Genomic DNA, 26,945 nt, shown 5'->3' on the forward strand with positions numbered 1-26,945 from the left:
TGAGGACCAGGAAGACTGCACTGTGTCCGTGAATATGGCTGACGTGTGGAGGTTATATAAAGGAGTAAAGTCACCAAGGCCAGACTGTATTCCGGGCCGTGTCCTCAGACTGTGAAGCCACCAGCTAGCAGGGGTATTCAGTTCACCTCTATAGCTGACCTCGCCCAGAACTAGGCTGCAGTCTCCATCTGACTTGATACATCTTAAAATAAAATAAAATACCTAGAGCTTGAATGGTCATTGAATTACATGTAAAAAGGCTATTCAGAAAATAAGTCGAGAATGACATGCAAGGATTCTTGAAAAGGGGAAGGAAGATAGCAATGCCTTCAGGGACTGCAGAGCCCATTCATCTGAGGTGCAAATGTATCCTATGTGTTAAAATAACTGATGCCATTTTGCTGATATCGCGGTATTAGCATTTGAGTTATGTTCTGATAACAGGAATATCCATTTCAAAGTAGGCCTATTCTAGGGAATTTCCAATGCTGTCAAATGTTGGCTGCTCATCACTTCTGCAATAATCAGTATATATAGGAGCAGCAACCAAAGGAAATCTATACACCTTTGAAAATCTCATTCAAAGTCAGAAGATAATCAAGTTTTGACTCAACACACAATGAAGATTTTGTGCTTAGTTCTTGGACTGCTGCTGCTGACTATGTACTCTGGAGCAAGTAAGTGCAACCTTTAATCAGAATCATTTATGATGATGACATTTTATGTGTAGGGTTGCTTACCTTTAATTGTTTTTTCTTTATTACAGCTGCTGGGATTAGCTCAATGAGATCACACAAAAACTGCTGCCATGATTTCAAAATAAAACCTATTAACAAGAAAGATATTGCCTCCATCAATAAAATTCCTTTGTACTGTAAGCAATTTGGATTCAAGTAAGTTGTTCAATAATAATTGTGACCTTTTTTTTTTTGTTGTTTCTTTCTTAAATGTTTACCGTTTAATATATTAGCATTTCACGGTCAAATGTTAAATAAAGACAAACAAACCAGGGTTTTCTACAGGCTATTTTAAACCTTTTTTTCATCTTCTTGACACATAATCTTCTTAACATACCTCTTCCAACAGAGTCAAATATCCAAACGGAAAAGGAATTTGCTACCATAATGATGACAAATGGGCTCAGAGGATATACAAGCAATTCAACCATGCCAACTGAAGATCCTTTTGAAGAAACAATGGGAAAGAGCAAAAACATAAAAGCAACAGCTATCAATATTGTTGAGATTTTTTGCATTATTGCAACAGCTGTCATTACAACTATTAACATAATTATTTTTCATGCAATGCTAAATCCAAGTAAAAAATGTATCTAAAATTGCTTGGTTTTCGACCAATTTTCAAATTTCCCTAATTAAATGAGATTAAAATTGAAGAATTCCATGTTTTTTCTTACATCCTTTCAAAGAGATTTTCACAACAAGGCATAATTTGGTTCCTATTTTGCACAAGGAGTGGTTGTATGCAATGTTGTTTATCTTGTGAAACATATTGGACAAAGACAATACAGGCCTAGGCCCACTGAATTAAACAGTTTGCTTCATGCAGTGCTCAATTTAGTAAACTCACGTTCATATTAGTTAAAAAATTATAATAGCGCATGGTCAGCATCAGGGGCGCAGATGGGATTTTTGAACTGGGGGGGACCAAGCTGTCAGCAAATTATTTCAACTCAATAAGTTATTTTTGTGTAATTTGGGCTTTAACTAGCGCTCAAGTAGTTACTTTCGTAATAGCCTATGGGCCAATGGTTTGCACTGAAAGGGTCAGGTTGATTTGGCTTTGTATATGTCATTATCATGTCAACTTCCTTTCCATCTGTGTCGCCTCCTGTCCCTCCTTGTTCTGTCCCTGCTTCTTCTGTCTGTATTCCTTCTTTCCCTCCTTCCTCATGCAGTCTTTTTCTACTGTGGCTGTCCCCTTCTTCTGTCTGTATTCCTTCTTTCCCTCCTTGTTCTGTCCCTGCTTCTTCTGTCTGTATTCCTTCTTTCTCTCCTTCCTCATGCTGTCTTTTTCTACTGTGGCTGTCCCCTTCTTCTGTCTGTATTCCTCCTTTCCCTCCTTGTTCTGTCCCTGCTTCTTCTGTCTGTATTCCTTCTTTCTCTCCTTCCTCATGCAGTCTCTTTCTTGACTGACAAGGGCCTACCTCACTGTCATCAGGAATTGCCTGCAGGCCAGGAGGATAATGTTGACATTTTAAATCTTATAATTTCACTTAACAGTTGCTTATTAGTGTGCCTGGAAAAGCACACTACTACTATCCACCATAGTTATTATAATATTGTATTCTTCTCTACGTTATTCGGTCGACTACTCCTCCCAGTTTTGGTCGCACACACACAAAAAGGTACCAAAACGGCGGCTCGGTCGGGAGATTAGTGCTATGACTTTTCTAAGCCAAACAGTTTGCAGATAAATCTCCAAAAATCAGGCCATAAAAATGTATGGGTGTGTATTGGTAGAATGTTCACAGCTAGAGTGTGTGACATTATCACTAGAGTGTAGGTAGGTAGCTAGCTAAAGAGAATGACAAGGTATGGGCCAGAGCCAGGCACACTCAAAATGTCTTTAGGAATTTTCTAAGATTATACATAAAAATGAAAAAAACATTAAAGCTATTCACCCACGGCATAAAAATACTTTTATTTTACATTTAGCCTACTTAAGGTAAGAGTAAATGCCGTTTATTAATGTCACTAGCTACTCAACAATACATTAGCTGCCACATCTGGGAAAGTCAACAGGCAACAGGCGTAGGATAGGATAGCCTACTTACTTTGTTTGTTTTTTAAAAAAAAAACGCTCTGATTGTTTTTTGCTGCTTCATTTTGTTTCTTCATTGCACCCGCTCTGTCATAATGATCACCGCAACAGGTACAGGCGCGGCTGAGCAACCAGTTCCTCTTTAGGACCCTGGGGAGTGAGAGTCGTGCCTTATGGTGTGTTCAATTTACACTGAAAGTCGGAACTTGGAGCTCGGAACAACGTAACCCCAAAGTTGAGTGCTCCCAGCGCGTCCCAGCCTCACAAACGTAAAAACAAAACATGTAACTACTTTTTACGTGAGTAGCAGATAGCATGAATTCTATGTCTGGCTGGTGAGATTAATCCGACTTTCTGAGTTGGAGATCCAACTTCACGGGGGGTTCTGATTACAATTCTGACTTGGAGCACGGAAATTCTGACATTCGTGCACAACTGGAACGCACCATTAGTCGTAGCACACAAACGCCAGGCTCTCAATGCGCGCTGCATGTAAAATAGTCGAACTAACGGAACGTTAATCCTCTGTTTTACCGGCGGTGTTTGTCCCCTTATGTAGTCTAACTAACGGAACATCAATCCTCCGTTTTACCGGCGATGTTTGTCGCCTTATGTAGGGACAGAGTGGGGGGGTCACTATGAATCTGAGGGGGACATGTCCCCCCCGTCCCCCCCCCCCATCTGCGCGCATGGTCAGCATGCTCTGTAGAAACTTTCAAGTGTGCAATTGAAACGGTCCACATTTTTGTATAATCAACAATACAGGGAAAGAATAATGGGCACATTCATTGATGAACATGCCTTGAAGGTGGGATGCCTAGTATAAAATTGCATATCTGGCAAACATGAACCAGAATTATAGCTTGAGTATCACTTAATGTGTTTGCAGAATTCAGTAGTCTTGTCATCTGAAGCCTTCTTTGAAGGTTTACTTTTTAACGGGGTCAGATCTGGTTTCTGATTCATCTGGTCTTGAGTCACATTTTCATTCCAGCAATAAATGCCTTCAAAAACCAAACATCAAGCCCTGGATGTTGAAGCATAACCTTTCATCTTTAATATTAATCATGTACAGTTAGCGAACAGGCAATGAAACAAAGAAAATAAAAAAAAAAGTAACCTTGTAAAAATGCATTATTTTTTTAAAGAAATCCTCTTAATCGTTCATGGTAACCAGTGGTTTGGAAATGAAGTTGCCTAAGAACATTGGAGAGAAGAATACGGTCCGAGGTATAACCAAACATAGTCCTAATGACTTAGTTATATGAGCCCAGCATTCCTCCTCAAAAAGCAGAGGCCCTTTGAGTAAGAGGGGGTCATTGGCATAGACTTGTTTTTTGTGTATTCATTTGAGTGTCTTTTGGCTTCCCTGACAAAGTTAAGGGTTGAATTCTGACAAATCAAAGAGAAAACAAAACCAACCAGCTAACCACAATAATAATACTTATATTAACAATGTGCAGCAGTTTAACACTATATATGCCCACAACTGAACTGCAAAACAAAGAGAAGATGTTTGTGAATATATGTAGGTTTGATCTTTTTCCAATGCATAGGTGGAGTCCTGACTACAGTTACCAACAACATAAACCGGTTGCTAGATTTCACCCATTCATACTGACCATAATCACCATTATCATTATTGTATACCTTTTGGAACAGGAATGTCAAAGTTTCTGAGGATTTTACAGTGTGCTGCTTTTAACTGTTACCCCAATCATTAGAAAATTAAATCAAAATAGCTCTCAGGCTGACAGTAAATCGTAAATAAGAAAAGTGAAGTTATGTGTGCACCGAAGAAAAAGGGAGATTTACTGCAGTCAAGGAAAGTGACACAAGATTTTGGATTCACTAGTCAATGAAAGCATGAATGACTGCACTGACATGTCAGAATGCGGAAGGGGGCTTTTTTGGGAGGACTGAATTTTCACAATATCCACCACTTAAATTACAATAAAACGTTGATGCAACCACTGTAACCAGTTATTGGACACCAATGCAGCTTTCACATACCTATTGGAAACATTTTGGGAAAACGGTCAATAAAATAAAAGAAAACCACTTTGTTATGTTACCAACAAATTTTATAACGACTCAGTTTTACAGATTAAATTCTCCATATTCTTTATCGTAAAAATAACAGCGTAATATTAACCTCAAAAACAGGGTTTCCTTAAAAGCACACAAACAATGAGTCAGCATACAGGTAGAAACATATACACTCACCACACACACACACACACACACACACACACACACACACACACACACACACACACACACACACACACACACACACACACACACACACACACACACACACCCCTCATTTTATCTAGCTAGTTAGCACATTAATTTACACCAACCTGAATAAAATTAACTCAGTGGCATACATTTAACCCTCAAATCACACTATTCTTACAGTGTGTATTTAACGTGCACAGGTACCACAGGATGTCTGCAAGGAATGTCTGGAGTACACATGCATTGTGGTTTATTCCTGTGCACTTCGAACGATTTGGAGATGGTTCCTCATGTGTGTATTATGACAACAATGACAGAAGACTACATAGGATGGGATAGGTATAGCTGTCTGTGGATTTACAGATCATCTAATATAACACATCACTAGCATATGTAAAATATGACCATGCATGGACCCTGCCATGTGTTGCTCCACAGCTCAGAGGAAGTCACCGTTCCTCATTGTCAAATTGTAGCTCAGCATTGCAAAATCATGCAATCAAAGCAAAACCAAATAAAGTCTGACGATGTGGCTGGCCGACTGCTCGCCATATACGGTAGAATAATACACATTGAGATGTGGGGGAAATGTTTTGCATACGAGAAGCAAACCGCTGCACCAGATGTGCTTCAGGTGAAAAAACGACAATGCAAGTTGTATTATCAGATTGCGCTGCAGCAATGTATCAGACTTTATGTTTTCACATGTTCCCGTGAGTGTTTTGGGGGTCAGAGATAAAGGCTGGAGGGTTCTTAGGGGGAAGCGGGGAACATTAGCTAGAGGGAAACCGAATAACTCTTCATCTCTTAAAAGATTTTGCCCTTCTTCTTGTTCTTTTCCATTGTCCTGAAAAAAATAAACGAAAAATACAATTTAGCCTCAAGAATACACAAAGCTCACCCTAATGGGCCCAGTTTCAGCAAATAAAATCGTTTCTGTAGATGAGGTTGAGTGAATAAACGTAAAAATAATAATACATTTTCATATCATCATCACAACTTTTGAACCAACCACTCAAAGCCAGTTTACTAGGCAGCCAGTCATGCATGACATCTACTCACTTGGAGGCATCCAGCTTCTGCTGCTCCAGGATTCTCTGCTGGGCCTCCCAGTTGACCTTCTCATCTTCAAACACGCGTCTCTTCTCATCCAGCTCCTTGTACTGTGCATCCAGGTTCTTCTTCATCTGTTCGTGACGCCTCTCCAGCTGACATAGGCAGGAGGAGGGGTGTGGGAAGCAATGTTTGCATTAAAATTGTGAACACGCTTATAAAGGTGAACCCTCCCGTAGACTCTTCCTCGCAGATTTAATATTCTCTCACTTAGGCAAGGCAAGGCACCACACACACACACACACACACACACACACACACACACACACACACACACACACACACACACACACACACACACACACACACACACACACACACACACACACACACACACACACACACACCTCGGCCTCAGAGTCCTTCAGCTTCTGCTTCTTCTCCTTGACTTTCATGTCGAACACTTGCTCCATCTCCGTCTCCATCTTTTTCATCTTCATGACGTGTTCCCGCCGCTCCTCCTCCATCTGCGCGAGGGGGCTCCTGCGGACGCAAACATGTTGAAGGATCAGTGAAATGAGCCAATCAGCCCAGCGGTGGGGTTGTTCTGAATCCTCAGCTCGAGACGGAGCCGACGGTTCATGGGTGACAGCGGCGGAGGCCTACTTGGTGAGCGTGCCCCTGGCCTTGGAAGCGTCCACCCCGTTGCAGGTGACCGCCGCTAGCTTCTTGCTGCGGTAGTTCTCGTAATGGACGTTGTTGGTGACGTCCTTCAGGTCCTGCATGTGTGTCCTACGGGGCACGGCGTGTGCAGCAGGAGAGGGAGGAGGAACAGAAAGGAGAGGTAAAAGGAGCGCGAGGGCCGTGGGAGGAAGATGGACATGGCAAAAGGTGGACGGAGGGGGTGAATGGACAGGATACAATGTGGAGAGGAGGTGAGAAGAAGCATAGGGGATGAGAGTAGAATGAAACAAAACATCAGTCAGTAAACCGGTCCCATGGCCCTTTGCTTGATCGTCTGTCCGGAAACGTTGAAAACGACAATGCAACGAAAATACAGCAATTGAAGTCAACCGAATAGTACGGGAAAGGCTTACCTGATGAGCATGTTTCGCAGCACGGTGAAGTCGCAGTGTTCACCGTTCTCCACTGTAACACAAGTGCGAAAGAATGAAAACAGTTATAAAAGAGAAAAAAGACTTATGTTGCAGTAGCAGGACTTAAGTTGATCCTGTGTAACTTATCATTAGGGAGTTATTAGGATGTCATTAGAAATGCAATGACAGTGGAGTGATATTATTCGTGGTGCTACATGTAACTCAGTGAAAAGCACGATGACGCCGCATGCTCTATCGGGTTCTCAGTCATAGGATGTACAGCAACAAAGCAGATGTAGATTAGTGCAAGCTATGTGTGGGGAATTCTTGATTGACCGCTGTGCAATCTGCCTGTTGAGTGTTAAGAGAACGGCCCAGTCCAGATGCAGGTGTGTATATCATTTTTATTTTGGGTGGTTGAGAGCCATAGAAAAGTGCGAACATAACAACACATGTTAATTATTGCCATCTCATTTTTAAAGGAATGATTAAGAACAGCACCATTCTAGGCTCACTTTGGAAACATAAAAAAGACAGCTGGCATTTGTTTACTATCGTGACACAACCCTTTAAACAGGAGTGACACCCAATTCATGACACTAAACAAAAGAAGGAAACAGTATTGAGGAAAAGCAGATCATACAATCGTAATGTTAAACCCATTGTAAACATGGCTCTGTTAAGACAGCAACGTGTTGTCAATTTTATGATTTGAACTCAGCACTGCAAATTCTTGAAAAGGATTGTAAATAAACCGGTGGCCGAGGATATTTGAATTGCCAAAAAGGAAGAAGGAGCCTCTCTTGTCTAAAATTATTGGATGCCGCTCCTTTTATAACTAAATAACCCAGTGGCGGCTAATGGAAGGCCGGGGCGGGCCAATAAGGAGGACACCTTACCATTGATGAAGCTTATAGAGTCCTTGGCCTCCCAAGCCAGCCACTGACCTCCACTCTCTTCTAGCTGAGGGACGTCTGACGAAGGGGAGGGGTACGGTTTCTCAGTTACTGTCACACCCAGTGGAGGGGCCAACATCTGGGCCCTGGGGCAATGCCGCTACTAGTATGGCCCAGAGTTGGCCCGACTCAACACCGTGACCTGCATGTGTTTAAGACTGACTGGCTTAGGAGGAGAACACAAGGTACCAGGTAGGGGTGGGGATCTGTTCTATAAACTACCGGAAAGGAGAGGCAGAGGGGCCACTGGGGGTTGGGGGACAATACCGTCGGGGCTGTGATCAACTTTTTCATGTTGTCGAAAGGAACAAGATACCTCACGCATGTAGAAAGAGGTTTCCTTTCAATCCAGTGCATATTTAAAGGACTGGTTCGTGCCTATTTTGGTCTAAAACCTGATTCGAGAGCAAATACACTATTGTTTTGCAAAAATATTCAGTATTGTGGTAGTTGTGTTTTTCCTGTAGCGGTCTTGCTGGGCTATGATGGAAGCACACGGGAGGAGGCAACGTGGTACAAAATTTAGGTTACTTTTGAAACTTTATATTCCCGTGAACCAAACACCTCCCGACATTGGTGAGCTTCTGCACTCTACCTGCACGTGATGGCGTGGTGCTGCTGGACAACCTGACCTCAAGCTGTAGCTTACTACTTAGGAGAATAATGGACGTCTCCCTGTGATTAGAGAGACAATGGTTTGACAATCTGCAGTCCAGCTGTGGCAATAAACTGAAACCTAACTTGCAATCGTTGCACACGGCTTTGGTATTGACGCTTAGGCAAACCGGTCCTTTAATTCTTGGAAGTTGAGAGGGTATTCTGGCTCCTAGTTTTTGCAGAGTATGAATTCCTTTTTTTTAGAATGATCCAAGTCATGTCAGCATGGCTCAGACTCCAAACGAGGCAGACGGACACCTACCGACCCCTGCCCCAGGAACTTGATATGAAGTTAAAGAAAGTGAGAGACTTGAGCTTGTCCGATTTTCAGTTTTTGGTAAATCCTTGAGTGGATGTTCCAAAATACTACTTTTTAAAAATGATTCTTAACGTTAACAAAACGTAATTGGCGTGTCCAAGCAGAGTAGGGCTGCTCGATTACGTGAAAAATCATAATCACGATTATTCAGGTCAATATTGAAATCACGATTATTCAAACAATTATTTTTGAGTTTGAAACGGTTATTTATTCAGCATGTCTCTCCGGATTTTGAAAGAACTTTGACATTTAGCCTTAAAGAAATACACAAAATGGTCAAAAAGAAATTGTTCCAATCTAAAATGATAAACAGACATGTATCCAGCTGTTCTGCCCTCTCTATAAAACATAAAAAAAACAAAAACAAGATCAATATTCGATTACTCGCTCAGCCCTAAAGCAGGGTCCAAAGTAATTTAAGGCGTGCCGGTCAAATCAGAAGTCTATTAATGTGCGACTTAGGAGAGACTGGAGTGCCCATCTCTGGTATCATAACCTGAACTTCCCGTTTTGAAAACCTATTTTGCCATCCGCTCTTCAAATATTGCCCAGTTAGACTGGCAGAAATAACCCAGCTAACTCAATACTGAATAAACTACAAACTTGTGGTCTCCTAATGTTGAACCAATCCTTTAAATTAACTGCATGTAAATCACCACACATGGACCTGAACAGAGCATGGCCTGTAAGAGCAGCATCAGGTTTAAGAACCCTTGTCCTGAAATCAAACAGCAGTTTCACATAAATGCATAAGCAAATGTCTTCATGTGTGTGTGTGTGTGTGTGTGTGTGTGTGTGTGTGTGTGTGTGTGTGTGTGTGTGTGTGTGTGTGTGTGTGTGTGTGTGTGTGTGTGTGTGTGTGTGTGTGTGTGTGTGTGTGTGTGTGCAGCCAAGGATGCCAAGCAAATTGCTAACCTTAAGGACGTATAGAGCAGGGAAAATGCACACCTGTCTGAGCAAACACTGTTCTATAGCTGTGATAAGCCACTCATGAACCTATAAGCGAATGACAAGTTAGAAGAGTGGATCCCCAATCCTTGGTGCGTGGCCCTTGTCAAGCATGAGACTGCCGAACTAATCAAAACAACAGAGTTCATTTTGTTTCACTATAAAATGACGACTCAATTTGTCAAATAATATTACTAGACCTAATCCCTAGTCAAGGAACTTGACTAGGGAACTAACACTCCAGAAGTAGTTCATTAGCCTGCACGAGTATATTAAACTCCTGGCAGGTCTGATTTTAAGCCATGTGTTCAAAAAGAAAGTAACCCCAAAATCGAATTAGCTTTTGCAAGCTTTTGCAATGACGAAAAAGTCAGTGACTATTTTAATGAAACGGATCTATTCCAGACAGAAGTGAAACAAAGTGAAGAAAGCCGGTCACAGTAGCTGGCAGGCCAGGATAGCCCAGTGCCAAAGCAAGGAAGGGACCCACCACGTTAGCGATATGATTTATATTGCAGCAGTAGCCATCAGCTAACCACATCAGTCTCTAACCATCCTCTCCATGACCAGCATCAGGCCTGGGAGTTTAACAGCAAAACCTGAATCCACCGTTGATGTGAGTCTTGGGCTTCAGGTGTAAAGAACTTGGACTTGTTGCCACCAGACAGGTGACATTTGGCAGGTTTTGGGGCTGTTCAATTGGCTGGATTCACTTGGATTAAAGTTTGAACAAGTGAATCAGCAGATTACACCATATTATTATTATTCAATTAAATTGCATTTGTTTTGCCCTTATTCACCGGTACAATCTCAAGGGGCTTAACAGGCCAAATATTTATGCCAACCCCCTGCCCCTAGCCCCCAAGAGGGCCAGAATAAACTGCCTTCATTATTAAGGAATCCTCTTGAGGAGGAACGCAGAGTGGGGGATCCCTCCTTCCAAGGATGGTCAGGAGTGGGTGACAGAATCGTTTTATTATATAATTATTAAACCCCAAGTCTGATAAGAGCATTGTTTTGCTGTCTGCCCTAATGATAAGACAGCGCAACAACAGAAAAGGGAAGGGGAAGAGGGGAGATGAAGAGATGGAGGACGAGGATTGCCATGAGGGATGAAGGTGGGGCATCAAGAAGTGGTTTCAAAAAAGAGAAAGATGGTTTCGTTTACCAAAAATGCCCTCTGTCAGTCATGGAAAAGAATAGACAAAACATACAATAAAAAATAAAAAGAAAGAGAAATTAAAGATAAAAGAATGAAAAAATGAAATACTAATACATTTTAAACCACAGAAATCATTTTGCACTTATAATCCATCAATGAGGTACATTTTAAAGTAAAAATAGTTGCGACACAAACATAATTTACTAAGAGTAATGATCAGACGAGGGGGACATATTTCAGTTCATTCCATCTTCTTTGGGTGGGTTGTTTGCCTGCTGAGGTGTCAGAACATATTCCCAGAATGTAATACACACATCTTGCCTTTTTGAATCTTTTGCATCGAGAACATGGTGGAATAGGGCAACTTTGCTCTATTTGGAAAGAACATGGTCGAGCAGAGTGCACTGGGGGTAATGGAGGCTTTCGGATTGTTTGGAGAATGTTAGTAAGTACCACACACATATCTATGCCAGTTCCTATTTCATGGTCACCGTCGGTCCCTAGTGCTTATTTAGTGCAGTGTAAAGTAAAATTGTAGGAGTTGTCATTACAAACAAATCTCTGAGGGATTGCATTACAGATGCTACATTCTTCCTTCCAGTCTGTTTGAGCTGTGAGGCTGGGCTATGCCTACCTTCTGCCACGCCCCATGGATACTGCCGACCTCTGACCTTTCGGCCGTTGACCTCGATCACCACGTTGCTGCCCACCACCGCCAATGGCATCTTTTCCTGGATTATAGAAATATTGAATATTTAAAAAGCAAAGATCATCTACCAAACCATTTTGCATTTATTGAGGAGTAAATGTCAAAACTCAAGTGCATCAAAACGACTCATTACATCTCCAGGTATAAAAAAAACCTCTTGATGTTTATAATGTAATATACATGGTGTAATCAACTGCCTGACAACCACTGCGTGACAACTCCTAGCCTCAGGCCTTAGTGGGACTTCCTGTCCCATGGAGGTTAATTAGCCGAGTTAGTTCATTCAACTGGGTCTCTAAATGCATGTCGTATTGACAGGGTTTTCGATACGGAGTGGCTCGGCAGTTGGGACGAGGTTGCTCCAGGCGACAGATATCGACCCGACCCACAGCTAGCTTAATTCTCCTTCATCACCCTTCCATTTCACTCCCTGCTTTCCTTCTGCTATCCTCCCCCAACTATGAACCCACAAACAACTTTTCCCCCTTTTGGTTGTCATTATCCATGGCAGACCATGAAACACGTCCTCCATGAAGATTCCTTATTTTCTTATTTAATTTGATTGAGAAAGAACGATAGGTGCATATTATTGCACAATGTTGTAATCAACAGAAGGTGCGTTGTTTCGGTCTCTGAGGATTCTAACTGAAGTCCTGTAGGAGCAGTAGAAGAATACCTTAATCCTGCGGATGAGTTTGCTGTCCTCGTCGTCCTCTGTGTCCGGGAACTCATAGATCTTTATCTTATGCTCTTGGATCTCCTTCATGATCTAAGGGATGGAAGAGGCCTTGTTTGAAACAGAAGACACATTGGCCTGAGCTAAGGCTAGCAACAGACTATTATCCTTCTTCGTCATTAGTTTTTATATATTCAACTTATCATTGATCCACTTTAGCATGTGGAACACTTAACGGAGTTTAACACAATATCTTTAAAACTCCATTAAGTGTTCCACTTAAGCAAGTGGAACACTTAATGGAGTTTGAAAAAGATTATGTCAAACTCCAGGCAATAGATAATAGTGTAACCGTTAATATGAATAATTCATAATTCATCATACACTTATTCATGGAAAGCATTCTAAGAAGATATATCATAAGAAGGAACTGACTGGGGTCGATAGTAAAGATATGCATAATTTAGCTAGCCAACAGAATCATCACATATGCTCATGACCATGCACAGGTAACATGGCATTTTTGTAGAATGAGAGATTACAACATTACAGGAGACGAACACAAACACAAACACACACACACACACACACACACAAACACACACACCTGCTTTTTGAACAGCTGGCACTCCTCGGGCGTCAGCGTGTCGGCCTTGGCGATGAGAGGGATGACGTTGACCTTGTCATGGAGTCTCTTCATGAACTCAATGTCCAGTGGCTTCAGACTGGGGGAAAAACAGACAGAATGAATGATACCGAGAGTGCACGGGACATTCCCTGACCAGGATCCCTGAACGCCGCTCTCTTCGTGACTGCTACTTTCAGCCTATTTTCCCCACTTCCACATTTTCCCCGCAGCCGTCTGTCTGCATCCAACACATTGCTTGACGTCATCTCCTCAGGATCCTATAACGTATATCTCTGTATATATTAATCATATGCCTATCTTCATATTCAGTATTCCATTATTATATATAATGCATATCGTATTTTCAGTTCTAATGGGATGGGTAGGCACTAGAGACGCACACAACCAGTAGCCAGTTTCAAAGTCAGCAGCACTCTATAATAGAAGATTATTTTAAGGGTGTTCGGTTCCCAGCAGGACCCTTTCTACTTGTGCAGTAAGTAAGGAGGTCAGGGTGAACCGGAATACGGAGCAGCGTTTTACGGATGTGTGTCTTTTAAATCAGCTACAGAGATGATTCCCACTGATATCACCATATGTTATATTTATAGTTCATGAATGAGAACGTGCATCAGTGAAATATTGTGTATGTTCTTTCCTCGTAGCTTTTGTTTTCCTTGTAACCTTTTGAAATCGACACACTTGGTAGGATGTAGACTAGTCCGATTAGAGCAACGTCTGGTAAGACGGCACGCCGTTTCAACGCGACACGTCGTGGCATTCTTTCAGCCGGAGCCAGTGGAAAAGCCCTGGCACAGACCAAGCGGGAGGTGGATTAGCGCTTAAAACAAATACAACCCAAAAGGAAACACCGTCTCGACAGCCTAACCAGGACCTTATGGGGAGCCTTTGAACTCGGAACTCATGGCAATAACATCTGGGACAGGTGCAATTCACACACTCGCCAGAAGAGGGCCCTCAGACCAGCAAAAACACTGTATGTGACCACTACACTAGCAAGGGGACAATGGGAACTACAAAAGCAACATGACTCAGTGTGACAGATTTGGTCTCCATCTGTAGCTCTTCCCCAAGATCATTAGGTCATAGGGAGACTCTTATGTGGGATTGTGTTTCAGCAGTGGTCCTTCCTCGTTCACCATCCCCATGTCTCCCTCTCCCTGCCATATGAGCGAGCAGGGGACAATGGGCACAGTCCTTTGTTTTGTGGGCTTCAGAGACAGTGGGCCTATTCGTGACACTGAGATGGGCTGGTGTGTAACTGGAGATGCGGGGGAGGATGCGGTTAGTCTCAAACCAAAACAATATTTTATTTGATGTTAAATATTTGAAAAGGCTATAAATGTTTGTGTGCATATTTATGCAGGGCTTAAGATGGTGCATGTACTATGCATACAACATGGCCTACACAAGTGTGTGTGTGTGTGTGTGTGTGTGTGTGTGTGTGTGTGTGTGTGTGTGTCTGAGAGTGAGTGAGTGAGGTAAAGAGTGTGGGGGAGTAAAAAAGGAGCATAACTTATGTCAGGAATTCTAAATGACACACAACAACCTGCCAGCCCATACCAGCAACACAACAGCTGTTCCCTGGTCAAGAGGGGTTATGCAAGGTGAGGTAAGAAGGAAGAATGTGTGTGCATTTAAAAAAAATAAAAGGACTGAGGTCCACGCAAAGTTTATTCTTTAAGAAAACAATGAGGATGATCTGGACAGGTGTGCAATATGTATACAGCATTTTTATGAGCGTGTCTGGGACGTGTCTCTAGCTAGATAAACGAGAGCCTGGGTGTCTAAGCGCAGTAGAGAATGAGGACTCGCGGAAGCAGGAGATGTTTGAATGGTCACACAGCAAATGACAGCTGGTGAAATGGTGGTTCTCAATAGGCCAGGGTCAACTGCCTTTTGACAGAGAATGTCGCTCCGTGCCTGACGTGTCTGCTCAGGTAAGCTGTCAATTATCCAAACCCATTTGGATTCTACTCGCTTCCTTTTACTCCTGTGTTTCTTCTGTCTGGATTTTCAGATGTAGCCAAAACACAGTTCAGACATCACAGTAAATGTTAAAATGCCTCTGCAAAATAATAGGAAGTAATTTCCTAAATCACATGTATATTTGTCACACCATCGTGACTGGGGTATAGAAAGAAAGCTATTGCTCAATAAGTGAGCTGTTGTTGGCAACATATCAGCCACAACAGAAATCTCCACGTTTGAGTATTGAGTGAATGATTGCACAGGGCTGACAGAGGCAAGTGGCTGTACCACGTAGGGGCTGTATTCATTAGTGGGTGGGTTCCCTGCTGCTCCATTTTGGAACATGTCGATGGTTAGATGGTGCCGAGAAGAAGTCGATAGAGCATGAGCAAGACTGTGGGCGTTATGTCATCTTTGTGGGTCAACTACTCTCGTTGGCTACCCGCTCATCTATGGCATATGCACACAACCAATGCGCACGCACACACATGGACATGGATGCGCAATACAAATGCTTTGATGTGTAATCATGTGTTCCGCAAATAGACGTGGAACAACATAAGGAACCACCCTAGGCCCAAGTTAAAACGCTGCTTCAGTACTGAATAACATTTGATTCATTTTAGAGAAGGGAGCCCACTGGTAGATAAGAATATCCTCGACCCAAAAAGTGAAGCCCACAGAGTGCAAACGTAGTGGTGCCTAATTATTTTGCGCGCTTTAGGACCTAAAGTCGATTTTTGGATGGGAAAATGTGTATATTGCTGTGTCTGTCCCGACACAGCCACGTGCTTTTTCCTATTGGGTCCCACATGCTATCCCAGGTTTGGAAGAATGACTAATAAGGTCTCCGTCGGTAGCTCAGCGTTTGGCTAGGTAACACGAGGCCCAGGCCCAGCCCTAGCTCCTAACAGACAGAGTCCACAGTATCATATGTGAGCATCCTCCATGCACACACGTTCCTCCACTGAGGCCCACACTAGTGTTGGGCTCCTGTATCTCCGGTTGCATGACATTTGTTATTTATATTGTCTGATGCCTGCAGGCCATGTGCTGCAGTTCCGAAGGCGGACTACCGTTATTCGATCGCTATACATCTCGGAGAAAAAAAACACTAAATATTTCAATTAATCAAACTCTTCTTTTTGTAAAGGCCAGAAACTTGACATCCCAACACAAAATAAATCTAGCCCCGGCCCTAACCCTTTAATGTACTGGGGCAGATGAACTTTTAAAGGCTTGTTTTCCATGTGGTTTTAACATGAGAAGCGCTGTACAGGAGTACATAAATATATACAACAGATGGGGGAGCGAAGGAGAAGCAGTTCTGGCTGAGAAAGTTGAAAAAGTCTTCGCGCCACTGGTTTGACACACGTGTACCAATAGGATTTATGCTCGGGTTGTATTACTGTTACAAATTACTCTAGTACAGACCAAGCCTGATTGAAAACACTGTGGACCAATTCACATTCACAATCATGAAGACACAAGGTTTATAATCTCTTAACAGATACACTAATTGATTTTGTGAATAGGTTATGTATATGATGTCCTTGATGAAGAGTGAAACAGCAAGAGATTTTCTGCTCTCTACCCATAAAAACAGTAGCATTTTTTTTGTGTGTGCCCTAAGCAACATTCCTATACCCGTGCGTGTTCTCTGCTCCATCCAGACGTTACGTACCCGTGACCGGAGGGGGCAATGAAGTAGAGGCAGCAGTGCACCCGGTTGTCTGGCATCAGTCTGCGGTTCACCCTGGACTCTGCGTTGAGGAAGTCCTCACACTTGCTGTCGATGTAGTTGATGACCGGCTGCCAGCTGCACGATGGAAGGGAAAACCAAGACTCTTATGCATGGCAATCATCAGAAGGGAGGGGAGAACTGATGGTCAATGATGACACAGATGGCACATCATTATGAAAAGACCATCAAAAATAAAGACTAATGATGTACTTTGTCGCTCATCCATAATACGCATTGTATCCACTCCTCCTTCTATGCATCATCTCACCAATTGCTGTTGTCCACCGCATCTCCGAACCCTGGTGTGTCTACAATGGTGAGTGTGAGCTGGACACCGCCTTCCTTTATCAGCACTTTGGATTGTTCCACCTGTGAACACACACACACACACACACACACACACACACACACACACACACACACACACACACACACACACACACACACACACACACACACACACACACACACACACACACACACACACACACACACACACGTGATTACCATGCATGGTACTCAGACCTCCCACTTAGAGCTGGGGAAATATCAACAGGTTCAGAGAGCTCGTCCAAAAACACAGCGAGCATTGTTAGTGTTGGTGAGAGGCTTTCACAGAATGCTGATGCGTGGGAGGTGCTCTGCGACGGGCAGCACGTGTCCTATCTATGGCCGGCTGCCGATATATCGGCCTCTCGTCATCTCTTTATCCATCCAGAGTCCACGACATCTACATAGAAAGATTGATGCATGGATGGACACCCATTCTATTAAACCACTCTAGTGCCATTACGTCTGGGAAGACTCATGAAGAACGCGAACATTCGTACGGCTTCATATCTGCTTCCACCTTCTTGGAATGATGCTGTGAAGCTGTGTTCATATATACTTGAATAAAAAGGTAAAAAGGTAGACAAAGTGTACTAATGTACTTGAGTTTGTTAAGCGATATTTGATGCAGCAATATCTTAAATAATCGATAATTATTCTCCTATACAATAATAATTATTCTCCTATACAATGACACCTGACAATGCAACAAATACAGACAAAAACAACAAATTGGCCACAATGCATCAGGCTTTGTCAACAACACACAATCACACGCCGACTCCTCGCTTGTCCCAAGTCACAGAGACAGAGTTGTCATTTCCTGAAGCCAGCCCTGCTGCCATTTCCCGTCGCTGTTTTCCCCTGCATACTTTCACAGGACCGGCTTGTTTTTATAGGTTCACCCCCTTTCACTCAAACTCCAGGCCTCTTGGTCAAAAAAAAACAACACCCAGACATTTTTGAACTTCGAAAGAACCTTAAATAGTCAATTTTTCACTTTGTTTCACAGCGAAGACAGTATATTCAGCACCGCAGACAGGCAAGATACTGTGAGATGTGTGCGTGTGCGCAATGTCAACATGCAAATCGGAATGCTGAAAAACGACAATACATCTGCCGTTTAAAAAGGCGCTCCGAGAAAAGAAACCGATGGAGTGAAAACCTCAAAAATGTCTTGAGCCTCCACACCATCATTTAAACGAAATCCAAGCTGTGGAGAATGTTGCAGCGCGACCGAGCTGAATAGATCTTTCTGGAATAAAAATACTCTTGACCTCACGTCTTTTCCTCACACTCAGCCCCTGCCTACAGGGATGTGCAGTCGGTGCACAATCTCCTTGACACAAGTAATAATAACTGAGGATTCCACATTTACGTACACACGTGATCAACAGTCTTCTCAGCATTACACTCACACCAAAAGATAAACAGATGCACAACTAAATGTGCTTTCATTATCGTGCAGAATTATGCAATTTGCACAGAGATACGACTGACACTGAACTGTAGTCAACATACAAGCAGTATTTTATTCGTCCATCACGTCTTACCCCTGTCAGGGGGTCAGGAGAAACTGTAAAAATGACTCTTGAGGAGATCGGGTTGAGGCAATGTGTGTAGATGACTAGGGTCCATCGGTAAAAAAAAAAGAGACCGCTGTGTAATTTGTTGCTTTCTACAAATATGTGGAGCGGCGCCGTGCATACGCACAGATCCATGAAGTGGTTTGTTTTTGTCAGGTAAAAAAAGGGAGCGATTCCTTGATTTGGGGATTCTTGAGTTTGAGTGCATGTGGGAATAGTGTTACGTTTCATGAGAACATTCTTGCTCTGCTACTGACCCCCTCAGGCCCCAAGGGGCCCCGATGGCACCCCCGGGCCCTTTCCCAGCCCCCCTCTCTCTCTCTCTCTCTCCGCCTCAGTATAGCCCCAACCTCCACATAACATGGATAATATGAATATAAAACATAGATTTTTCCACTATCCTATATCATGTACTCACATCCTCGTCCTTTTTTCCCCACACTTTTTCTCACACCTTGAAATTGTTTCCTCGTTACCAGAGCCATCTCCAAAACATTACAGTGATTAGCCAAAATAAAATGCCAACTACACAAGACTGACTCAAGAGAACACACTGGATCACCTCCTGAATCCCAATCACCTCTTTAACCTTGAACACAATCTAATGCACACTCCCCCTGCACCCCCGCCTGCAGCCTACAGCCAGACACCTCGTTACCTCCCCACCCTCTGTCTCCTCTAACACCCCCCTGCCCGCAACACCAAAAACACTTTCCTCCAAAGCACGGCCATTCCTTGCTCTCTCTCCCTTGCTGCCTTCTCCTCCTTCAACCCCGCCTCCACCTCCTCCCCCTGCTGCTGCTGCTCTTCCAGATGTGACCCCCCCACCCCCGCACTCTTCTGAGGGTCATGACCATAAAAGGATTAAATAGTTCTCGGCCACAGGGCCCGAGAACGGTAGTGAGAGACGGTAGAAGAGAGAGGGAGTGAGTGGAACCCCCCGATCCACCAGAAAACCCATCAACATAGTTATGGGTCAGCATCAAATGGCACCATCCAACCCTGACAAAATAGTATGTAATATTTGCAACCCTGGTGGCTGGAAGATGAGACGCTTGTGTAGAAGAGAGAGACTTATTTTCAATATATCAAGCAACAGCGTCGTGTAAAACAGCTGGAATGGATACGGCTCCAAGAAACAATGTGCACCATTTTTAAAACTGCAGAGAATTTCTTTTTGAGAAGGGTCAGGACTCAGGACTGATGATAGGTGCTGCTCACTTTTAAGCTTGTCGATTTAGTGGCATCTATCGATCTATATATATGTATTCATAATTACGCTTTAGTAAGTGTATAAACACCTGAAAATACGAATGGTGTTTTGAATGTGAATGAGCCCTTTATATCTACATAGGGAGGTAGTCCTCTTCCATGGAGACGCCCTGTTTGAGCGCCATCTTTCTACAGTAGCCCAAAACGGCCACATCGTTCTAGAAGATGATCATTTTGAGAGCGTTTTATGGCCAATGTTGGCTACTTTATATGCATAAAGTAGCCAACATCGGCCATGATAAAACGCTCCCAAAATGAGCAGAATCAATATCTTACTGGTAGGCTATGACCTATAGTTTTAGAGACTAATAAACTAAAAAGATTTCATCAATCTATGCAGGAACTACCTAACTAGACACTTTGCTTCACGATGCAGTAAATCCAATGACGTGTTCATTTGGGAAGTACCTACTGGCACCTTACAGGCCACTGAAGCTTCTCTTATGGTCGAAGGAAAGGGAGTGCCGAGGGGTGGTGAGGGTATTCAGTTGGTTGCAATCTGCAACCTCATCGCTAGATGCCACTCAATCCTACATAGTACACCTTTAACCTCATTGAATAAGGCAGTTAAAGAATGAAATAAAAATCCTTCAAATAGGATAATGAAGAATAATATAGTCATTCTTAAACAGTTAATATGGTTTCACTCCGAGCTGACTTCATCCCCCTCCCAGCCATATCCCCTTCACTAACCCCCACTGTTAGTTGTTCAGTAAATAGGTTTGGTCTTCTTCCTGTTGTTATCCCGATTCCTGACAAACATTTGTCCCGACGCCCCACTGTTCTTGAGGAGTCGATCTAACAGCCACGATGGTTTCACCTCCATCCTATCCCTCCCCCTCCTTGCCCGACCTCTTTCGCTCCCTGAGGAGTTGGTCAGGAAGCATTTGGGATTAGCATTAAATGGCCTTCTTCGACATATCAGTGAAACAGCAGATGCCCCACAGACCAACTGGTTTGTGTGCCAATCCCAACCAGGTATCACAGCCCGCCAACTGTCCAATCTAGAGAGGGTGCAGGCAGTTTGATTTTGTATAACCTTAACCCAATAGGAAATAAGAGGCTCCACCTTTTTTGTATATTTCACTTAGAGAACAGGTCATGATTGGAAGGTAGCCGATTGCCCCGCCCTTGTCATGTGTTTTGCTATATTGTTGATTTTGATGAATTAAAGACACAAAATTGTAGAGAGAGAGCAATGAGTAAGAGATTGTCAGGAAGAGGGCCAACCATTTAACAACATGGGGCTGGTTTTTGGGGTACCCTAGGAGAGCCCGAGAATATAGGATTGAACATTGAGTCGACAATTTTAATGGATCCTACTTTGTCAATAAACATAGCTAACAAACTTCAACTCTATTTAATAAAATAGGCCTATTACATTGAGGAGGGTAACGATGAGCATAATACAATCCTGATGAGGCATCTGAAATTGTTTGGCTGGCTTCATCCAGAGTACAACTTTTGAGAAACACAACAAATCCCTACATAGTATTTCACTGCAACTTAAAACAGCTGTTGAAGGACTTTGTAATTAAAACCTTGCAAGGAATTACACCAAAAACAACACAGAAATTGCTCTGTCTCCAACTTTGATCCACAACAAGCAGCACAGGCCTCGCTGTGCAGCGGGGAGAATACATATTTTGAGTTAAAATGAACAGAAAAAACCCTGTTCCATTACAGCTTCTCTCCTACCACCGTCATAGCCCATTAACACTTGAGGAAGACCGCCATGGTATTTCCCTACTTTACCGTTGTGTATATACCTGTGTGTCGCCCAGAACGACCTTGGCTGTGTGGTAATAAAGTCTCTTTTATAAACACATTTTTACAACTACACTTAACAGTTGCATTTTAACTTTTTGCTGCAACCTACCTCTGCCCTCATTAGTTCAAGCTATAATAACGCTTGATCGTTGAAAGCAGTTTGATTATTATCTCATCACTTTATTTCCTCGTCTGTCACTAATCTTCAATGTTCCCTTCACGCGGCTGTGAGTGGGACAGGCTACAAAAGGACCAACATTGTGTCAGTTTGGGAAGTGGTAGTCGCGTTGCAAAGACGGCTCGTTGGCCTCTCACCTGGACGGTCTTCTTGATGCGCTGGGATGGCCCGGGATAGTCCTTGGAGTACAGGTCGGTCAGGAAGAGAGAGTTTATGAGCGTAGATTTCCCCAATCCGGACTCGCCTGGGAACAAAGCAGAATTTGCAAGGATAAGCGTATGCACGCACGCACGCACGCACGCACGCACGCACGCACGCACACACACAAAGATTGTAAACAAGTGCAATTAAACATTGCTTGACTGTGGGAACTAAACATGGTAATAATATGCTCATACTTTGAACCACATCAGCAAGAAGACAAGGACACACCACTACAAGAGTGACACATTTATCTAACAGTCATAACGCACACGCACAAAGACTCACACAGGGCCTGGAGGGACAGGGTTAGAGCAGAGGAACTAAAGTAGATTCATTGTATGTGGGGGGTAAAGGTCAGGAGTTCGTCTGCCAGCAAGAAAAGCTCTCAGACGGAGTGCATAAAACATTTCCTCTGCGCTTTCCTTTCTCCGTCTCCCTCTCATCCACTCCTGCCTTCCTCTTTGTACACTGCCTTTTACCATTGTTGAAAGAATGTCCTCAGTTACCATATAATGTCTCTCTTTCTCTCTATACCCACAAGTGGTTCTCCATATTCACGCTTGGGGTAAGAGCATTTGGAATCCAAGTGCAAAACAGCAGCGTGACATATGCACAACATTGCCTCGTCAAAAACTGCAGTCAAGAATACCAAGCTTACATTCATTGGTTGAGGGGTTAGGGATAACTTAACTCACTTATAATTACATCCTTCCGTCAACCGATGCCAAGAACCCTAAACAGAGAAAAGGTCTGCACAAACTGCATCCCCTCAATGTGAGTTGGGATGACCAAGGTTATTCTGGGTTGACAGATTATAACGTCAAACCTTTCTGACACATGATGATATAAAACTTTTTTACAACGGTCCATCCATATTGTGCGGAGAGAATAAAATGTTCTCTGTACCAATAATGCAAAACAGATGCAGCGCATGCATTAGAAAGGAGTCATTTCATGGAATGGACATCAGACCGTTTTCTGGAGGAGCTTAAAAGATGGATTCCTACTACAGCCTTGCCAAGCTGCAAGATTTTTGTGCGCAATGTTAAATGTGAGGCTTGGAGTCCCTCCAAGTCAAAATGGGGTCATACATACGTTATTCCAGTGTCTCGTGGATTGATTAGAGATCTGCTGAAAAATTCCAAAGCAGTGTTTTGGTAAGGTTGGGTTTCTTTCTGGTGTAGCTTCTTCTCCAAGCTCTGCACGACTGAAAGCTCTACTTCAATAAGAAAACCTTGTGTCCCACTTATAAAATAAAAAAATGACTGCATGATTGTTAATAATAAACAGACGTATAGCTACTTACAAAATAATTACGGACTGTCATCTGTTATTTAAGTGGGGGGGATTCATCAGCGTAATGTACATCGACATGTGGCAATTTTCCATGGACCCACAATCCCTACTGTGGATTCCAGTCTCTGCCAGTCTTCACCACCAGATGTAGTAGTTCAAATTAGACAGAGTGCTTTCGCCTACCGTATCAACCGCTCCCTTGGCCATTACCTCATAGGGGCATGAAGACTGGTCGAATATTTGGAGTGAGACAGTCTTACTAGTGCAAACACAGATGGACACAGTCACACAGCTACACACACACACCTAAATGATGACCAAATACCAACTCGGCTTAACCTTGGGTAAATTGGAAAGCCCCCCCCGGTTCTGCAAGAAAGGGGAGGTTATGTCATCATCACAGTGAGGTGTCAGTGTATGGATAACGTTTAGTTTCGGCGGCAGTCCCATTTCTTTGGCCTGTGTGAAAGTGGAGATATGCCAAGAGGCCGTTGCTCCTGAACCCACGTGGGTCATTCCTCTCCTGTTAGCTTTTGCCTTGAATGCGTCAGTTAGAGTGATGGCACGACTGCAGCTAAACCAGCAGCAGAACCAGCCAATAGTGGCCAGGATTGCAGAGGACAGTTAGATCAGATTATCTTTTTAATTAGACACTTCTAATTGAAAAAGTTAATCTGATCCAACAGTCCTCTATCTGTCCAATAAGACCTTATTGGACAGATATTTATATTACTAATATAATTGTTGCATTTTACAACAATTAAAGAAAATCGTATAAAATGTTGACTCATTTGTTTCCAAAGGACGGACGCGATATTGTGAACAATGCACACATGAGAATACACTAAATTGTTATGTAATCTCTGCGGACCACCTACAGTCATTGGCAACCTCTACATCTATGCTAACAAATTATAAATAGAGCCTCTCTCTTCGTCCCTCACTCTCGCTCCCCTGAGGCTCTGCCATCTCAATTAGCTTCCCCTCTGCTCAGCGGAATAATGGTATCTGTGTGGTGAGTCTGGTGACATCTGTGACGAAATCTGTGCCAACATTAAAAATCTCCATTTTTGCTGACATTTTCATTAGCACCTAGCTACCTTTTTGTCTAGGATTGCTGTTTTAAAGTGACACGGGACCACAGCTCAGGATTTAAACCCAAAGCCTGCCGTATAGGCAGCATTTGCACATGCCTACTCCTCGACCAGGGAGCCCAAAGATTCAGTGTTCCATCTCCTACTCTCTGATGCCAAACCCCTCTCTCCCCACCCCACTCTCTCTCAAACTCTCTTGTTAGTCATTTCAGCTCTACAAATAAGGCTGTGTCAGTGGTTGGAGGATAGTCTTCAGGCTTCGCAGCAGTGAGGCAGTAGTCCAGTAATGATGGCCTTCCTTTGCACACAAACGCCAAAGGATGAGTTTGGGGGGTTAACTGACCACCAATGGTTCTGGCACCGCTCACGGATGGAACAGAGTGAGCTCACATCTCTAATCACACTGCACACGCTGTCTCCAGAAAGAAAGATCTAGAATCTTAAATCAGTTACTCCTTAACTTGGACTCAGAGTAATCGTTTATATGAATCATCAACTGATAGAAAGATTGAAATAATATAGGGGAAAACAGTATGAATATAAAAAATGCCTCAGTTTAAGAAGGACAAACAGGGGGTAAATAAACAAATTGTTGGAGTTGGAGAGATTCCTAGCATTCCCTCCCCGATCTTCCTGTTTAGCGCTAATGTTCAGATTGAGTGCTCAGGCTACAGCTGCTTCCCCCCCCCCCCGACCCCCAACATCCTGGTGGGGCCATCGCACACAAACACACTAACTGCTGCAAATGTGTATTATGTGTGAGCATTTGGTTGCAGACCATATTGTTGTGACCATCCTGCCTGACCAAAATCCTCTGCAACTAGGGAGAGCAAAGGTCATGGCCTCGACCCAGATAAGGATCTGCATCCACAGGTCCACACACTCTCAAATGCACGCCTCAGAATGTAATGTATGCCACTGGCCAGTCTGATTGGTTGACCCAGAGAGCGAGAGAGATGATGTGCGTTAGCCAGAAGCAGAAGCAGAATAACTTCTATAAAAAGACTTTTGGAGACAGTGACGCAGACAGAGATGCCTGCAGCTGATCCGAACAGAGCCGCCCCACCCCTTAACCCTGCTGTGCCTTTGAGGCCAGGGGATATATGCATTCATGGTGGGCCAGGTTTATGAACCGACTCCAGTACGGTGCAAACAGCCTCTCTCCCCATCCCACTCTCCCCCCATAATAGAGACAAAAGGTAAGCCATAAATCCTAAGGCTCCTACAGACGGAAGAGAGGTACCCTGAGCGCCTCTAGCGGGACACATTAGTGGGTTATTGGGCGTCTGTGGACTCAGACAGAAGTCTGAGTTCACGTGTTTAAGTAAAGATGCCTGAGAGTAAGTCATTAGAAAAGATTGGTAGATAAGAGGCTGCGAGAGAAACAGAGTGAATGACAGGATGAGCAAGATGTCTGTGTCTACAGATTAAGAAGGCAACACCCGCAGTTATTCTTAAAAGGCACCCAGTGCAACTTTCGAGGCTTAAAAATAAACATTCAATTTCTAGTCTTTTTTACACGTAGTAAGTTTCAATAACTCCATACCATTACATACCGACATTCAAGCAGCAAAGATGAGACGTCGTTGTGTGGTGAGAACTGATAGAAAATCGATAACAACAATAATGCCGCCATTTTCTTTATTTTTTGTAACCTACAATAAATAAAGCAGGCTTCCAGTCAATGGAAAAATGGCTTCTCCCCACCGGCGATTGTTGTTGTTTACGATTTTCTATCAGTTCTCACCACACAACGACGTATCATCTTTGCTCCTTGAATGTTGATATGTAATGGTATGGAGTTATTGAAACTTACTACGTGTAAAAAAGACTAGAAATTGAATGTTTATTTTTCATTGAATGTTTACATAAAGTTGCACTGGGTGCCTTTAAGCTTGTCAAACGGACTGATCACACACACACACACACACACACACACACACACACACACACACACACACACACACACACACACACACACACACACACACACACACACACACACACACACACACACACACACACACACACACCAGTGGAATGCAAGCAGCAGATTCAATAATACAAACCATAGATAAACACTGCGCTCATAATAGTCATTGGTCGAGGCTCTTGGGCATTGGTCCAGGGAAGGGTGTTAAGTTCACACAGTACCATCAGGTTCACTCAGTCATCCATAGGGAACATATCCCTCCCATTAATTCGCCCATGTGAACTTAAATGAAAATTAAACTGAGTCACATCCTCTG

The 26,945-nt window shown here is 43.2% G+C and overlaps 1 protein-coding gene and 1 long non-coding RNA gene across 3 annotated transcripts in view; one reads left to right on the forward strand and one right to left on the reverse strand.

Annotated features, from left to right (window-relative positions):
* The first annotated feature begins 518 nt into the window (after positions 1–518).
* Positions 519–1,527, forward strand: LOC132464626 (uncharacterized). Its single transcript, XR_009527297.1, has 3 exons — positions 519–677; positions 767–893; positions 1,087–1,527. It is a non-coding gene; the product is annotated as an uncharacterized LOC132464626 (long non-coding RNA).
* Positions 1,528–3,813: 2,286 nt separating this feature from the next.
* Positions 3,814–26,945, reverse strand: part of LOC132464627 (septin-7-like) — a 29,806-nt gene continuing 6,674 nt past the window's right edge. For both annotated transcript variants that reach the window (XM_060061113.1, XM_060061114.1), the window contains exons 3-13: positions 22,240–22,346; positions 17,235–17,335; positions 16,907–17,041; positions 13,210–13,327; positions 12,603–12,695; positions 11,852–11,948; positions 7,176–7,227; positions 6,745–6,870; positions 6,486–6,621; positions 6,088–6,233; positions 3,814–5,872 (exon numbers count right to left, since the gene is read on the reverse strand). In XM_060061113.1, the coding sequence (XP_059917096.1) occupies positions 5,833–5,872; positions 6,088–6,233; positions 6,486–6,621; positions 6,745–6,870; positions 7,176–7,227; positions 11,852–11,948; positions 12,603–12,695; positions 13,210–13,327; positions 16,907–17,041; positions 17,235–17,335; positions 22,240–22,346 (1,151 nt within the window). In that variant the 3' untranslated portion in view covers positions 3,814–5,832. The remainder of the gene's footprint in view (positions 5,873–6,087; positions 6,234–6,485; positions 6,622–6,744; positions 6,871–7,175; positions 7,228–11,851; positions 11,949–12,602; positions 12,696–13,209; positions 13,328–16,906; positions 17,042–17,234; positions 17,336–22,239; positions 22,347–26,945) is intronic.

The sequence above is a fragment of the Gadus macrocephalus genome, chromosome 9, assembly GCF_031168955.1.
Source record: "Gadus macrocephalus chromosome 9, ASM3116895v1".
Taxonomy (NCBI): domain Eukaryota; kingdom Metazoa; phylum Chordata; class Actinopteri; order Gadiformes; family Gadidae; genus Gadus; species Gadus macrocephalus.